The sequence below is a fragment of the Molossus molossus genome, unplaced genomic scaffold (genome assembly GCF_014108415.1).
Source record: "Molossus molossus isolate mMolMol1 unplaced genomic scaffold, mMolMol1.p scaffold_m16_p_4, whole genome shotgun sequence".
NCBI lineage: Eukaryota > Metazoa > Chordata > Mammalia > Chiroptera > Molossidae > Molossus > Molossus molossus.
The window spans coordinates 104,803,730-104,818,468 of NW_023425377.1; the positions used below are offsets into that span (position 1 = coordinate 104,803,730).

At 46.2% G+C, this 14,739-nt stretch overlaps 1 protein-coding gene across 1 annotated transcript in view; it reads left to right on the forward strand.

Moving 5' to 3' along the window:
* The window catches only part of TMEM154 (transmembrane protein 154), a 48,463-nt gene that overhangs the window by 12,434 nt on the left and 21,290 nt on the right, over positions 1-14,739 (forward strand). The window contains exons 2-3 of the mRNA XM_036242001.1: positions 12,052-12,324; positions 12,427-12,468. Coding sequence (XP_036097894.1) covers positions 12,052-12,324; positions 12,427-12,468 — 315 coding nt within the window. The remainder of the gene's footprint in view (positions 1-12,051; positions 12,325-12,426; positions 12,469-14,739) is intronic.

Here is a 14,739-nt window from a genome sequence, read left to right on the forward strand (position 1 = left end):
GTCCTGCTGCTTTTCTGTTGCTTTTTTCTGAGGATTTGTCTTTATTTTAGTTGTAATTCCCATTTGGTCCTGGGAGATTGTCTGAGTAGCTTCTATTCACTCTGCCTCCATTTTCACATCCTCCAAGCCTATCTTGTGTGCAGCTGGGTCGCACAGGCCTTTCTGGTGCCTCTACACCCTGCAGGTCCTGCAGGTAACTGGATCACACAGTCCCTTTGGGGACCCGGCTCTATGCCTATGTTATGGGCTGCTGGGTCTCACAGGCCTCTCTGGTGCTTCAGCACCCCTCAGGTTTTGGGGGTAACTAGATTGCACAGTCCCTGCTGGGTTGCCCAGGCCTCTCTGGTGCCCCTGCACCTTGCAGTTGCTGCAGGCGGGCAGCTGGATCGCACCAGTCTCTCTAGGGCTCAGGATTCTCACTGCTCTTATGATCTGCTGGACCGCAGAGGCCTCTGTGGAGCCCCACAGAGTGCTGCTGGCGGCTGGGGAGTGCTGCTGCCCATGGGGTTCAAGTCCTGCTCAGCTTTAGCTATAGTTTTGGGGGATGGGTCTCAGCTGCTGGTCTGTGTCTCTGTTGCCTGGGGATGGATGTCTGTTCCCAAGCCTCTGTTGCTGGGGGTATATCTTGACTCTGACCAGACTGCTACTGCGGGGGATGGTGCTGGGATCCCTGCTGTCCACAGCTTCCAGGACCAGCACCTTGGCAGCTCCACTACTGTGCACAGGTCTGTGTTGACACAGAGTGTCCACTGGTCCGATGGTGCCAGGTGCACTGGTGGCTCAGGTGGCTGGGCCCTGGCAGCTCCCACTGCCTCCTCCCAGGGAAGACCCGGGATCTTCCAAAATGCTGGGACCTCCCCGCAGCGCAGGGAGAAGCGCCCTGAAGGGCCGCTCACCACGGTAGCCGGCTGCTCCGTGCACAGCACAGGGACCTTCTGCTCCGCTGCTCTGCACTGCTCGGGTTTGGTCGTCCACCTTCACGTCTGCTCACACTCTCTACACACTCGCTCACTCTCTCACACTTACCCTCCCTCCGGTCCTGCCCGCCACCATCTTCCTGATAGTAACTTCTTATTTATTTATTTTCTTAATCCTCACCTGTGGGTACTTTTCTATTTAAAAAAATTTTTTTTTAAATTTTTCCTTTATTGATTTGAGAGAGAGAGGAAGGAGAGGGAGAGAGAGATAGAAACATCAAAGAGGGAGAACATTGATTGGCCGCCTCCTGCACGCCCCGCATTAGGGATCGGGCCCACAACCTGGGCATGAGCCCTGATCAGGAATCGAACCAGTGACCTCTTGGTGCATGGGTTGGTGCTCAACCACTGAGCCACACTGGCTGAGCCCACTGATTTTTATATAGAGAGGAAGGGAGGAAGGGAAACATCGATGTGAGAGACACAGATTAATTGGTTGCATCCAGCACGATCCCAACCGGGGCTGGGGATCAAACCTGCAACCCAGGTATGTGCCCTTGACTGGGACTTGAACCTGCAATGCTTCAGTCTGTGGGCTGATGCTCTAACCACAGAGCAAAATTGGCCAGGGTGATCTTTTCATTTTTAAAGCACTTTTGTGTCTACTATCCCACTGATGGTAGGAAGTTTTAAATGTTAAAGTATGTATATATTCTGTCCCATAAAAATACATACATTCCTTTAAACTTCCAGGCACTACAGGCCAGAATAGGATTCCATTCAAACGAAATATGGTCGGATGGTGGAAACGCAGCTTCCCCAGGTGGTTAACTTGAAACTAGAGACAGCCTTAGAGTCTGGACAATTCTGCTTAGGTATGACCAAACTTGGTCTAACAAAGGCATCAAAATAAAATAGAAACAGACATCAGAGCCTCATGAGCCCCTACTGTGGAGTGTGTTTTAATCTGCTAGTAAATTGCAAACACAGGTGTGCATTTCTCAAGGCCAGAAGGTAAAAATACAACCTGGTTTCACAAGTCAATTCCCGGAGTAGATGACGGCATGAAAGCATTTGTCCAGATGACCCTCCTCAAAATAAGCAAAGGAAATCTTTTTTAACATTCTTTCGACGTAAGGCATTTTCACTGTCGGACGGCTGACGTGCAAGGGTGTCCAAAACGTCGGCACCCTTTACCTAAACCGCCCATCAGTGCGGAGAGGCTGCCCTTAACTTCCCAGGCATGCCTTTGCCTTTCATCTGGCAACCGGCTGCTTATTCTGATCCTATCTTCTGCAGTGACTCCGTCAGGAAAAGCATATCAGGTGACTGTTTTCACTTAATAAAAATGGTCAACCACGTAGTACAACGAGCTTCCTGTGAGAACTACGCTCTCTGCACATCACGCCCTGCTCCCAGGAGAATAAAGTCTCTTGGCCTCTGCAAGTGGAAGCCACGGGGAACGCTAAATCCTGCTGCCCCCCAAAATTAAAAACAACAACAACAAAAAACAATAGAAATGTGAACTTTCATCATTAGGGATTTACAATTTTACACTAAACAATTGCTCTCATACCCCAGTGTCTTTTAAAACTTCCGACAGCTTTTTGAGAGAAAACCACCTTCAATTCCGGTTTCTCTTGCTGTGCGTGTTTTCCTGGACGGTGGTTGATGGAGGGAGGAGGATAGCAGACTCTTGATATAAAGGTGAGAGGCGTGACCTTTTACTGGCCTCTTTTACATTTCCTAAATGCCTATTTATGAACGATTACAACATAGCAGACAGGCTCCAGGTGCTGGGGTAGATAGAGTACAAAGTGGAGGCGACAGACAATAAGCAGCTATGTGAGTGATGATTTCAGACCATAAATGATAAGCTAGTAAACCAGAGAAAGGGCCGAGCGCTCCAGAGCATCACCTGGGTCCATGCAGGAAGGTGTACCGAGGAGCATCCGCCATCTACTTGGTGTTGGCTCTCCCTGCGTCTAACGCCATCATCCTCCCCCGGCCCGGCTGGGACCTGGTGAGCATGGCAAGACCATTCGTTCCAAATTTGTTTCAGTTTTGTCCCTGGCCACATCATAGTCAGATTCCACAGATCCTGAAAACTGACTTTCAAAAAGATGTCAGAGCTGAAGAGATAGACTATCTGATGGGTGCATACACCTATTAATTTTGCTCCCAAAGGCTTCTCTCTGTGTAAGCTTCACCAATCACCTTGAAAACTAATAAAGGATGTCTTCATGAATAACAGCAAGTTAAAACAAAGTCAACAGAGTTAGGATTTAACTCAGTAATTCTCAATCCAGCACATATACTTAGTGGAATTACTTGGGGAGCTTTTAAAATACACTGTTGACACCTGAAACTAATATAAAATATTGAATATCAACTGTAATTGGAAAATAAAATCAATAAAATAAAATATACTGTTGCCCAGGCCAGGGCCTCAGACAAACTGATTTTCGTGAAGCTTAAAGGCATGATGTTGGTGCACAGTAAATGTTGAAAACAGCAGGGCTGACTAATACTGAAACATAACTGAATGAGATTGTTTGGGCAACTTAAACCTGTGGTTCCCAAAGCATGGCTCGCAGGTCAGCCGCAGCAGCATTTTGTGAGAAACGATCATTTCTGGGCCCCATCCAGACCTACTAAAGCAGAAACTCTTGGAGTTGTGCCCAGCAATGTGTTTAAGAAGCCATCAGGGTGGCCCTGATGCACACAAAGGTGTGAGGGCCGTTCCAGTGCCAGGAAGGGAAGTCCCCATAACTTCTGGCTATAAAACCAGCGGGAACTGAGGCTGAGGGAGGCTGAGGCGGCTGGAGCCCCAGGCAGCTCCTCTTAAATGGCCCGCACACGGACTTACTTGGACTAGCACCCTCCAGGTTCCAGTGTGGGGGAGGCAGCTTGAGGGGCACCGGAGGCGGATGAGGAAGAACTGAGTTGTTTGGCACTGGAGCGAGGGCTGGAGAGGGGGCTTTCTCTGGGACAGACGTGATGTCAGAGGCCTTTGTTCCTTTGGTGAGCCCTTCCCTGGGGCGGCAGACAGCCACCATATCTGGGACTCCAGCAACCGGGCTCAGACTGGTTGCCCCACCCTGGTGACTCCCTGAGTCCCCGCCCCACCCCGCCCCACCCAACTTTCAGGCCCACCCAAGCTGTTGCCAGTTGCTTAACCATAGGATTGGCCTGTCTTGGATCCTGCTTCAGGTTTTCCTAAATTCTTTCAAACAAGCAGCATCTGGTCTCAGCTACCTCTCATTAAGTAATACATAGAAGCAGGCACAGGGAGGTGACCAGATTGAAGAGACAAAGAAACAGGTCCCAGGTGAAAGAACAGAACAAAACTCCAGGAAAAGAACTAAGCAAAATGGAGATAAGCAACCTAACAGATGCTGAGTTCAAAATACTGCTTATAAGGATGCCCAATGGACTTAGTGAGAACCTCAGTGAACTTAGTGGGGAACTCAAGAGCATAAAAAAGGACCAGTCAGAAATGAAGGAGGCACTAACTGAAATAAAGAATAATTTACACATATTCAACAGTAGAGTAAGTAAAGCCAAGAAGCAAACCATCGATTTGGAATATAAGGAAGCAAAAAACACCCAATCAGAACAGCAAAAAGAAAAAAAAAATCCAAAAAAATGAGGATAGCGTAAGGAACCTCTGGGACAATGTCAAACGTGCCAACATTCGCATCTTGGGGGTGCCAGAGGAGAAGAGAGAGAAGAAGAAATCGAAAACCTATTTGAAACAATAATGGCAGAAAACTTCCCTAACTTGGTGAAGGAAATAGACATACAAGTCCAGGAAGTACAGAGAGTCCCAAACAAGATGAACCCCAAGACGCCCACACCAAGACACATCATCAAAATGCAAAAGGTTCAAGACAAAGAGAGAATCTTAAAAGCAGCAAAAGAAAAGCAGGTAGTTACCTACAAGGAAGTTCCCATAAGACTGTCAGCTGACTTCTCAAAAGAAACTTTGCAGGCCAGAAGGGAGTGGCAAGAAATATTCAGAGTGATGAAGGCAAGAACCTACAACCAAGATTACTCTATCCTGTCATTTAGAATCGATGGCCATATAAAGAGTTTCCCAGGCAAGAAAAAGCTAAAGGAGTTCATCACCACCAAACCATTATTATATGAAATGTTGAAGGGTCTTTCTGAAGAAAAAGATAACAAATAGGGACAAACAAAATGGCAATGCATACATATCTATTGACAATTGAATCTGCAAACAAAATGAACAGGCAGAACAGAAACATTCTCATAGATACAGAGACCATTTTCTTGGTTGACAGATGGGAGGAGGGTTGGGGGAATGGGTGAAAAAGGTGAAGGGATTAAGAAGTACAAATTGGTTGTTAGACTGACAAACCTCAGAGGGAAGGGGGTTGGGGGGTGGGAAGAAATAAACCAAAGAACCTATATGTATATATGCATAACCAATGGACACAGACAGCAGTGTGGGGAAAGGCAGGAGATGGGCGGGAGAGGGGAGGAGTAAGGGGGGGTGGAAATGAGAAACATCTGTAATACATTCAACAACAAAGATAAGTTAAAACAAACAAATAAACAAACAAACAAAACAAAGGTGTGAGGACCAGTAGTTTGAAACTCCAAGCTCTTCTGTCAGCAATGACCTTTTCTGCAGATCTGGCTTTTGAACTCCAGCACCCCCTCTCTTATCCAGACTTACCTGGGAAGGCATGGCTGTCAGTTTTCTCTCAGTCCATCCTGGGCAGAGTGACCCAGGTGCTCAAGGCTTCAGTGATGATTTTTATGCTGTGGTGCTCTGGTCATAGAGTTGACATCTTCTAGGCAAGCCTTTGGCATCCAACTCCCCGACCGCGGATTCTTCTCCAGTTCACGGAGGAGGAGCATAGAGAACAAGAGGGAGAGTGACTTGGGAGGCCCAGGGAAGGCCAGAGCGGGTAGGGTCTGGAGTAGTGGTTGGCAATCTTGGCTGCACACTGGAGTCACCTAGAGAGCTGCCGAGGCCTCGCTTTATCCCAGGATATTTTGATCTAATGGTTTGGGGTATGGTCTGGGTATCAGGAACCACTAGAGAACATCTTGCTTTGGTTTTATCTCATCCTTCTAACACTCTGGCTCTTTGTATATGAAAGTTGGGGAGGGTAGGAAAAGTAGGCAGACTTCTTGGGTTTGGTTTCTTGAGCATCCTGGAATTCACGTACTCTAATTACTCCACTGAGCAGGACAGAGTTTGAACACCTGTCACCTGACTTGCCTTTTCTTTCAGTTCACAATCTGTATTATAAAATTGTTTAAATAATGTGTGTATGGAGTCTACATAAGTGAAAGAATGGGATGACTGGTTGAGGTCCAACATACTTCATGATATCCTGAATTCTATAATATCCATTCATCATTATTTTATTTTACATTATAATATCTGTGTGGCAATCTTTTAGTTGAATATATGTCTATATATCTCTCTCTATATAAATACATATATATCTTTATATTATATATAAAATCTTTAAAAACTAGAGCTTGGTTGTACAAGCACTCTCTCTCTCTATATATATATTTTAGGTATATAGATTAGGTATATATAGATTAGGTATATATATAGATTAGGTATATATTATATATATATATATATATATATATATATATCTTTACAAACTAGAGCTTGATTGTATAATTGTCCTACTTTCAAAAAAAGAGAAGTGAGCTAGTTTGCTTCACCGGAAGCAGAGTCATTTCCACTTAGTGATGACTCTCAGAGCAGTGACAAATGTCACCACCAGCCCGGTCTGCCGCTGGAGCTGCCAGGCTCACCTCATGCATTTCCCCCAACTTCCCACTTACGAGGATCCCCCAGGGTCCTAGCCAGAGGTGTGAAATATGAGTCCCAGATGTGTTTGCATGGATATTGTCAATAATCATTTGTAAGTGAGTCTATACACTGTGCAGTTTATGATCTGGTCATGTTTAGTATTAAAAGTAAGTGAAATACTGCGGCTTAGTTTCATCATTCACATGACCACTCCCATTATCTGAGCAGAGAAAGAGAAATGATGGGAGGGAGAATTCCTGGGAGAGTCTGCATTGGGGTCACTAGGGATAGCTGTGACTGGGCCACCTGAAAGGAAGAGAGAGCCTTGGCCCACCTGCCGCCTGGAGCCCGCACCCCCTGACTCACAGCTGGGTCACACACAGGTGCACAGCCCAGCCGCCGCCCCCCACAGCCCTCTGCTCTTAGCTACTGAGCTTGTTCTTTCTTCTCCACGTGTGCTTGCTGAGGCCTCCCTCTTCACTCCCACGTGGGACCCTCTTCATCTCTCTTTTCTGCAGCTTTTTGTTTTTACCCCCCAGCCCCACCCCTTTTACCCCGAAATATGTCTAAACTTAGATCAGAAGATACAACAATGAAATGAAGAAGTTACATCAGACAGATTAGTCTCCTGGGGAACAGCAGAGAAACAAATAAGTCTAGAGATGGAGGAAAGAAATGGGTGGAGGACAGAAGAAATAGCAAGTCTACCAACACCTGGCATAGGTGTGGTACTTTGTGGGTTATACAGCATTTTCACATTTGTGATTTCCTTCGCTCTTCACACAAACACCGTGGGATAGGCAGAGCAGCAGGCCTCGGTTCTTGGCCTTCAGGAAACGAAGGGTGGAGAGGTGTGGGGCTCTTCCCACGCCCCACAGCTAGAGGGGGCTGCACCCATCTCAAGCCCCGCTCTTCTGAATCCAAATCCTTTTCCCCTGATGCCATGGAGATGCCCACGAAGTCCTCACTCAGGAAAGGACTCGCCCTACTCCGTCTGCAGGGTTCATCCTGCAGCTCATTACGTAAAAGAGAGTTCTGGGTCCCTCAGCAGGGGTGCTGGGCTCCTAAGGTAGTAAATGTCACTTCTCTCCAAGAAGCACAGGGTGACTCCTACAGGAAATCACTGTGGACAATTAAGGGCCTTAGCAGGTATTTCTTGGAAAAGGCTGGGTCCCTCCTGGTGTCTTAGGCTGCACAGTGTCAGGGGGTCCCATGTCCATTGGGTTAAGAGTTGCTGTTAGCCCACAGGCCATGGGAAGAACTTGTAATGCTTCAAGAAAAGTCCCCCAGATGCCCTCTGCCAGCTCCCCTGCCCTTCTGCTCCCGTGACTTTGGCTCCCCTCGTTCCCACCTTGGTTTTGTCCACCTCTGGTTTTCTGCCTAACTCTCACCTCTGTCCTCGTGGTCCTTATTCCTGGTTACTGATTTGATTCCAGGGTTACTGGTTTTCCAGCTCCCTTTTGATGACATTTGATGCTTCTGGCACAAATTCTTGGGGCTGATCCCCAATGTTTTCAATTCCCCCTTTCTCATCGAAGACTTCCTGCACACACAGCCCTTTCCTGACTTCGTCTCTGTCCATTCTCATTGTAGGGGGACTGACTGAGAGTTTCCTTGGAGAAGTGGTGAGAGCAGACCACCAAGAGTAGTTTGGTGCTGTCCCCCTCCCCACTGCACCCAACGCCCTCTCCCTGCTGCCCCCACTCTTGGGATGCACTGCAGAAGATACTTGCACTTGTATAAGCTGAAGGATGCACAGGGCTGTTGTAGCGTCATTGGAAATACAAAAGAAATGACCCACATCTCTGTTAATAGGATTAGTTATGCTGCTTCCAAATAATAGAAGACAGCTTTCTATATGCAGACATGAAAGAATCTTCAAGTCAGATTTTAAGTGAAACAAGCAAGAGACAGAACAATATTTAACTTTTTTGCTACCACTTGTGTCAATAAAAGAAAACAGGAAGAGATGTGTATATGCAAAGAGTTTCTTGGGAAGACAGAAGAAATGGTGGTTATCTCTGGGCAGGGTAACTGAGTACCTGGGGAAAGGGTGGAAGGGAAATTTCCTTGCGGAGCTTAGTACCATGTGTACAGCACCTCAAAACTTCTCATGAAAAACAAAATCAAGGCTTTAGAATCAGCAGCATAAAGACGTGGAAATAGATGGGACCACTCCTGTTGTACAGAGTAGAATATGAAACCATTAAGGGGTAAACAATTTGTCCAAATTCCCACAATTGCTAAGTGACAAAGCTATGCCTGGATCCCTCACTGTCGCTTGGCACCTGAGCTCCAGGGAAGGCAGCTTCAAAACCCAACGTATCAGTGGGACTTACAACATAAATGACAGCGTTCTAGCCCAGCCCAAGACATTCAGGATGCAGTTTCTTCATCTGTAAAAGGCGAACATGAAAGTTGTGAGGGTTAAATTAGGTAGTACACGTTTATCCTAGTACGTAGCACATACTAGGATTCAATAAATGCTAGTTGCTGTTGTTTATTATTTTGAGGATGTTGTGGAGTTGGTTGGGGCAGGGAGAGCCATGAAGAAGGTTGTCATAAGAGTGTCTGGAGCCCTGGCCGGTTTGGCTCAGCGGTTGGAGCATCGGCCTGTGGTACAGAAAGACCCAGGTTCGGTTCCCGCTAAGGGCACGTACCTCGGTTGCAGTTTGTCCCCGGCCCTGGTTGGTCGTGCAGGTGGCAGCCACTCGATGTGTCCCTTCACATCGATGTTTCTCTCTTCCTCTCTCTCCCTCCCGCTCTATCTGAACAAAAAATGGAAAAATGTCCTCGGGTGAGGATAAAAAAAAAAAAAAAAGAGTGTCTGGAGATGAAGGCTTGCAGAGTAAAGGCGGGGGGGGGGGGGGCTGGATTCTCATTTATTTAAACAGTCATTAGCGAATCTCATTGAGTAAATAATGTTTAACAAGGAAAACATATGTGTGAGAGGGATATTATAGAGAGAACTTTCACTCCAAAAGGCCACTAAGGGCCACCTGTGACCACTATTGTCTCTTATGCTGAAAAATAAATGTACAGAACCTGGAACCATCTGGTGAGATTCTTTCCATTTCTCCTCCTTTCCCTGTTGTCAAAAAACCCTCGTTATTCTTGCTAGCCTATTTCTTTGCTCCTGGGCCATAGGTCAAGTGGTGACCCAGAGTGCTGAGTGTTCCTGGGAACCTGTTGGCCTTCCTTGGAGAGCCACTGCAAAGACCCCGCGTCCAGGCAGCTTTGCTCACGGCGGTCTGGGCTGAGAAGCTCAGCCAGAGCTCAGCAAAGCAGAGGCTTCTGGGAACCCGTCCCCTTTCTTCCTCTAAGAAAGCTGCCTCCTTGTAAGCTGATGGGCAAGAACATGAGGTCCCCTGTCCTGTTCACCGCCTCGTGGTCTGTAATCATTGCCTTCCAGCCAGGGTCGGCGGTCAGCCCTCCCAGGTTCCAGGCCTCCTTCCTCCACGATAGCTCTGTGATTCTGGGCACGCGTGTAAGCGCTTTGTCCCACTTTCTAGCTGAAAAAATGGTAAGGACAAGTAAATTCATCCAGGCGAAAGGCAGAGCACAGGACTGGGCTCTTAGTGAATTCTCTGTAAAGGTTTGCTTGAAATGGTAGCAGCAGCTACAGCCATAGCAGAAGTCAGCAAGAGAAATGAAAGGGAGGTGTGGGTATCTGAGAAAGGTCCATGGGCGCTGACCTCAAGGAAAAGGGTCATTACCACCAACTGCACTTGTGTATGTGCACCTCCCCCACCCCCACCCCACCCCCTCGTACATCAGTCTTCAGTGGCCTGGGTTTTCAGTAAAGAATGCTGCTTGGTTCTAGTCGTTCTGCAAGTAGGAGGACTTGAATGAGGACATGGTCCTGGCAGACAAATACCTTTTCCTGGTTCAGGATGACACATGATATATCCAAGCTTGAATGAATACTGTATAGACTTACATTGTTTCAAAGACATAAACAAAGGACAAAGTCATTCATCTCAGAAGGCAGAGGTCAAGAAATGGTAGATTTTTTTTTTTTAATCCTGCTTTTGGTACATACAGGTGAGGAACACCAGTTGTTATACTCTGCAGTTTGTAACTGATTTTGATGGTTTGGGCTGGCATTTACCCAATGTAATTATCAAGTGGAATCCCTGGTGTTGGAGAAAACGAAAATGATTATCTATTTATCAAAATAACTGGACTGTGATCAAACAAATGTGTTTAGAAATCAAGTCAGAGGAATCCATTGTCAGACAGTCATGCATGCAGATAAGGTATTCACGGGCTCTGCCTGCCCAGCTCGGTCAGCCTATGGAGCAGTGGTCTAACCTGTAGTAACAGGTTAGCTTAAAACAACCGGCTTGTCCACCTGCCCAGCACCCTGCACCTGAGAAAGAGCTTTCACATGAATTATCTCATTTGATAAGTTTTCTGTAGCCTAAACTCACACTCTGTTTTCCTCAACGGGCACCATCTGAATGCTAGGCAACATTATACCACGATAGGATGAAAGCCTTCAGCCTCCATGACCACGCTCACCACGTAGCCAGGCGAGAAAAGAGTTTTCCCGTCCTGGGATGAGCCACGGGATCATTTCCCAGCACAATCTGAAGCTCAAACAGAATTCACTTGCTTAGAGCTTATGAATAGGGAAAGTTCTAAAGGTGCATTTTACTAAATAAATTCAAATATCGGTAGTTTCTTCAGTCTCCAAATTCCCCCTTGAGGATTTTACTTTACAAATGAAATACACTTTGTATTTTTATTTAGAATATAGGAGAGTTTCTGCCAGATAATCTCAGAGGCAGACTCAGTTCTCTGCAGAACGTGAGACCTGACACTGAAATCTAAGCAGTCACCCCAGTTTCAAAGAATGCTTTTCCACTGATTGGTAACCTTTTAGGAAAAATTAGGGCGCACTGCTTTCCTTTAAACCTACAAGTGTTATGTGGCGAGTGCTTACCTTTCAGCACATGTGAATTTAGATTTATTCAGAAATGTTATTAAAATGTGATATCCTATTATGAGATGGGATATTAAAATATGAGATGTCTTGGAATATCACCCATGACAGGACAGAACTTCTTAATGCCTTTGCTTAAATGTGTCGAAAGTATCGGTCAAGGCGAAACTGCCTGTCTGTGGGAGGTTTATTTGCAATCCCAGTTTGAGTCCATTTATGTTAAATCAATACTCTGTATCCCACTGAACCGGAAGACCCAATACAGTGAATTAAGATTATCACTGGGTGCATGAAGAATAAATTTAAAAATCATTAAAAACATAACATACTCGCTTTGTCTCCACGCAATCTCAATTTTGTGTGTGTTCTCACAGAGTATCCGCAGACCGTAGAAGAGTCAGAATATAATACAACAGATGAAACCCTGGAAGAGGAACATACAGATGAAGAGACTACAATTATAAGTACAGTTGCTGAAGTGACCCCAGAAACATCCATTGACTATACGAATTCCACCTTCATTGATGAGGAGGATAATCAGCTGGAGTTTTTATTAATGGTGTTGATCCCACTGAGTTTATTGGCGCTCCTCCTCTTCTCGGTGGTGGTCATCATAATAAACCATAAAAGGAAAAAAACTAAACAAGGTACATATTTAGTGTGTTCCCACTAAACTGACTGTTCATTGACCATTGCTTTGTGTGTCAGTGAACGGTCAGTAAAACGGAATACTTTTTGCTTCTACACAGAGCTGCCTTCTAGCCAAGGATCTCAGAGTGCCTTGCAGTCCTGTGAGTATTGTCCTAATGCCTGCCTGGAGTGGGGGATGGGGTGGGAGAAGGGACTGAGAGGTTTTAAGTTAAGAAACAAGGACCACATAAAATAGTAAGTCGCGAACGACATGTTTCAATGAAATTTTCCAGAGTATAAAAATGCCATACAGTATTTCTTTCTTTCTTTTTTTTTTTTTTTGTACAGAGTGGGAGGGAGAGAGAGGAAGAGAGGGAGAGGGAAACATCGATGTGAAAGGGACACATCGAGTGGCTGCCACCCACACGACCAACCAGGGCCGGGGACAAACTGCAACCGAGGCACATGCCCTTAGCGGGAACCGAACCCGGGTCTCTCCGGACCGCAGGCAGACGCTCTAACCGCTGAGCCAAACCGGCCAGGGCCAGTATTTCTTTCTTAAAAAAAAAAAAAAAGAGCCCTGGCCGGTTTGGCTCAGCGGTTAGAGCATCGGCCTGTGGTCCCGAGAGACCCGGGTTCGGTTCTTGCTAAGGGCATGTACCTCGGTTGCAGTTTGTCCCTGGCCCTGGTTGGGTTGTGTGAGTGGCAACCACTCGATGTGTCCCTTTTTTTTTTTTTTTTTTTATCCTCACTCGAGGACATTTTTCCATTTTTTTGTTCAGATAGAGTGGGAGGGAGAGAGAGGAAGAGAGAGAGAGAGAAACATCGATGTGAAGGGACACATCGAGTGGCTGCCACCCGCACGAGCAACCAGGGCCGGGGACAAACTGCAACCGAGGTACGTGCCCTTAGCGGGAACTGAACCCGGGTCTCTCTGTACCGCAGGCCAACGCTCCAACCGCTGAGCCAAACCGGCCAGGGCTCGATGTGTCCCTTTCACATCGATGTTTCTCTCTCTCTCTCTCTCCCTCCCACTCTATCTGAACAAAATATCAAAAAAAAAAAAAAAAATGTCCTCGGGTGAGGATAAAAAATAAAAAAATAAAAAAGAGAGAGAGAGAATGTTTTCAGCCTGAACTGAAAGTTAATACACGCAGCTGCCAGCTCTTTACCTGATCCAGATGGGGGCCCCATATAATCTTGGCCAACAGGCCAGTGGAACGGGCCAGGCTGGTGAAGCAGTGGCTCCGACTGGGGTCAGGGATGGGAAGGCAGAGAGTGACCTTGGGGTCATCCCCCAGGAAGAGGATTCTTCCACCTATATTTCTGTCACAGGTACCGTTTCTCCCCCATTCCACATCCCAATTTGATCTTGAAAAGGCCTGAGTGAAGCATTGTTCTTATTCCCATTAAAGCTATGTTAACTTTCATAAGCAAAGTCTTAATTGGCTAAAGATGACTATCATCCATCTCATAGAAAACCAATCTCATGGAACATTCTCTAGGTCAGAGATTCACTCTGAGCGTATTCAGTTCCAATTCGAGGAGCATCGGATACTAGGTTTTAGGGTATCTTAGTCCAATTAGATTTTTGAGTGAAAGCCTTTAGTCACTCCAAAAATCACTGAAGGGATGAGAATTTCTCTAATGAGATACATATTCATATGTGCATACAAAACTCACTGTATGCCCCTCACACCCATTCACAGGGCACCTCTGGCTTGGAGATCATGCCCTTGGCCTGCAGTCTCGCTCATTGTCCTAGCACAGGAGAGCCTTCAAGCCCTCAGCAGGAACTGTAAATGCTCATTTTCCATTATGCCCTCGGGTACAGCAAATGTGAGTGCATGACCCTTTATGATAGGGGCTGATATAACAGAATCCAAGGAAGTAGGAAATACTCATGTTCCTCCATTGCTTGAAATTTCAGGGTGACCTAATAACAGTGGTCACATGGGAGCTCCTTTGTAAGAGAAAGCAAAAGCAAAAAGCAACAGAGCTGCCTGGATCCCATTTTTTTTTTTTTTTTTTTAAGTAGGGAAAGGGAGAATTTTCTGTCCAAACCATAGATAGCCCCACAGCTGGTTTTACCTAATGGGATCATGGGGTTAGGGAACATGTGGGGCTATCCAGTCGAATGGTCATGCTCTTATGCTCTAAATCCAGAAAGGGATATTGCATTGAACTATTTAAGAATCTCAATGTTCAGAAGCCATCATAAGTGCCACCCGGCCTCAACCTCAGACATCTCAGACATGACCCATGCGCCCTGCCCTGCTGTCAGACTTGAAATATTTGCTGTTCCCAGAGCGCGGCTTGCACTTTCATGAACCTCCGTGCCTGGTTGACACCATTCCTTCTGTCTGGCATTGCCTTCTTGTCTGCTTGGCAAACTGCAACCCCATTCTTCAATGCTCAGTTCTAAAGTTTTC